General features: G+C 19.6%; 1 protein-coding gene across 1 annotated transcript in view; it reads right to left on the reverse strand.

Annotated features, from left to right (window-relative positions):
• Positions 1-45: 45 nt before the first annotated feature.
• LOC140920095 (uncharacterized) overlaps positions 46-895 on the reverse strand; it is a 3,237-nt gene continuing 2,387 nt past the window's right edge. The window contains exon 5 of the mRNA XM_073367410.1: positions 46-79. Within this exon, the coding sequence (XP_073223511.1) occupies positions 46-79 (34 nt within the window). The remainder of the gene's footprint in view (positions 80-895) is intronic.

Consider the following 895-nt stretch of genomic DNA (forward strand, 5'->3'; position numbering starts at 1 on the left):
TTTTACCACATTTATAGTTTATGATTTTAAATTGTCTATCTTTAATCAATGTTGAACCATTTCTGAAGGTGAATTAATCCTATAGAAGTTGGTATTGTCTTCAGAGCAACTCAAATTTTATTCTTATAATTCCAAATAATTAAGTTCATCACTTAGTTTGTCTTCAAATATTAATGAAATATAAACAAGCAAGGCCGACTATGAGGCCGTGTATATAATCCAATAGCACAAGTCTCTGGGTTTTTTTATTTAAATATCCTTTTTTTATTTAATATACCAATCTGCCCTATTTCCAAATTAAAATACTAATTTGTCCTACTTTTTGGCCTCAGTTACAGGTCGCATCCTAGGGCTGTGACTTCTTGAAAGGAAAATTTTTTTACTTCAGTACATGGTCGCATCCTGAGGATGCGACCTCCCACTTGGTATGATTTTTTTGTGTGCTGAATATTGGGTATATTATTATTATATTTATTATATTTAATAATAATAATGGGTATATTAATAATGGGTATAATAATAAAAATAATAATAATAATAATTTTAATAATAATAATAATAATAAAAAGAAAATTCTATTAATAAAATAAAAATACTTTTATTATTTAATATATGCAATAATTTATTTTAATATTATATATTCTTTGATTGTTGAATTTTGTTATTTATTATTGGGTATATTATATTGGATATATTATATTTATTATTATTAAATATTTTAAAAATAATTATAACATTAAAAAAATACAAAATATTGTTATAAATAATTAAAATAATTAATTTAATATTATTATATAACTTTTAATAATTATTATAATAAAAAAACAATAATAATAATAATAATAAAAAGAAAATTCTATTAATAAAATAAAAATACTTTTATTATTTAATATAT

The sequence above is a fragment of the Cicer arietinum genome, chromosome 4 (genome assembly GCF_000331145.2).
Source record: "Cicer arietinum cultivar CDC Frontier isolate Library 1 chromosome 4, Cicar.CDCFrontier_v2.0, whole genome shotgun sequence".
Taxonomy (NCBI): Eukaryota; Viridiplantae; Streptophyta; class Magnoliopsida; order Fabales; family Fabaceae; genus Cicer; species Cicer arietinum.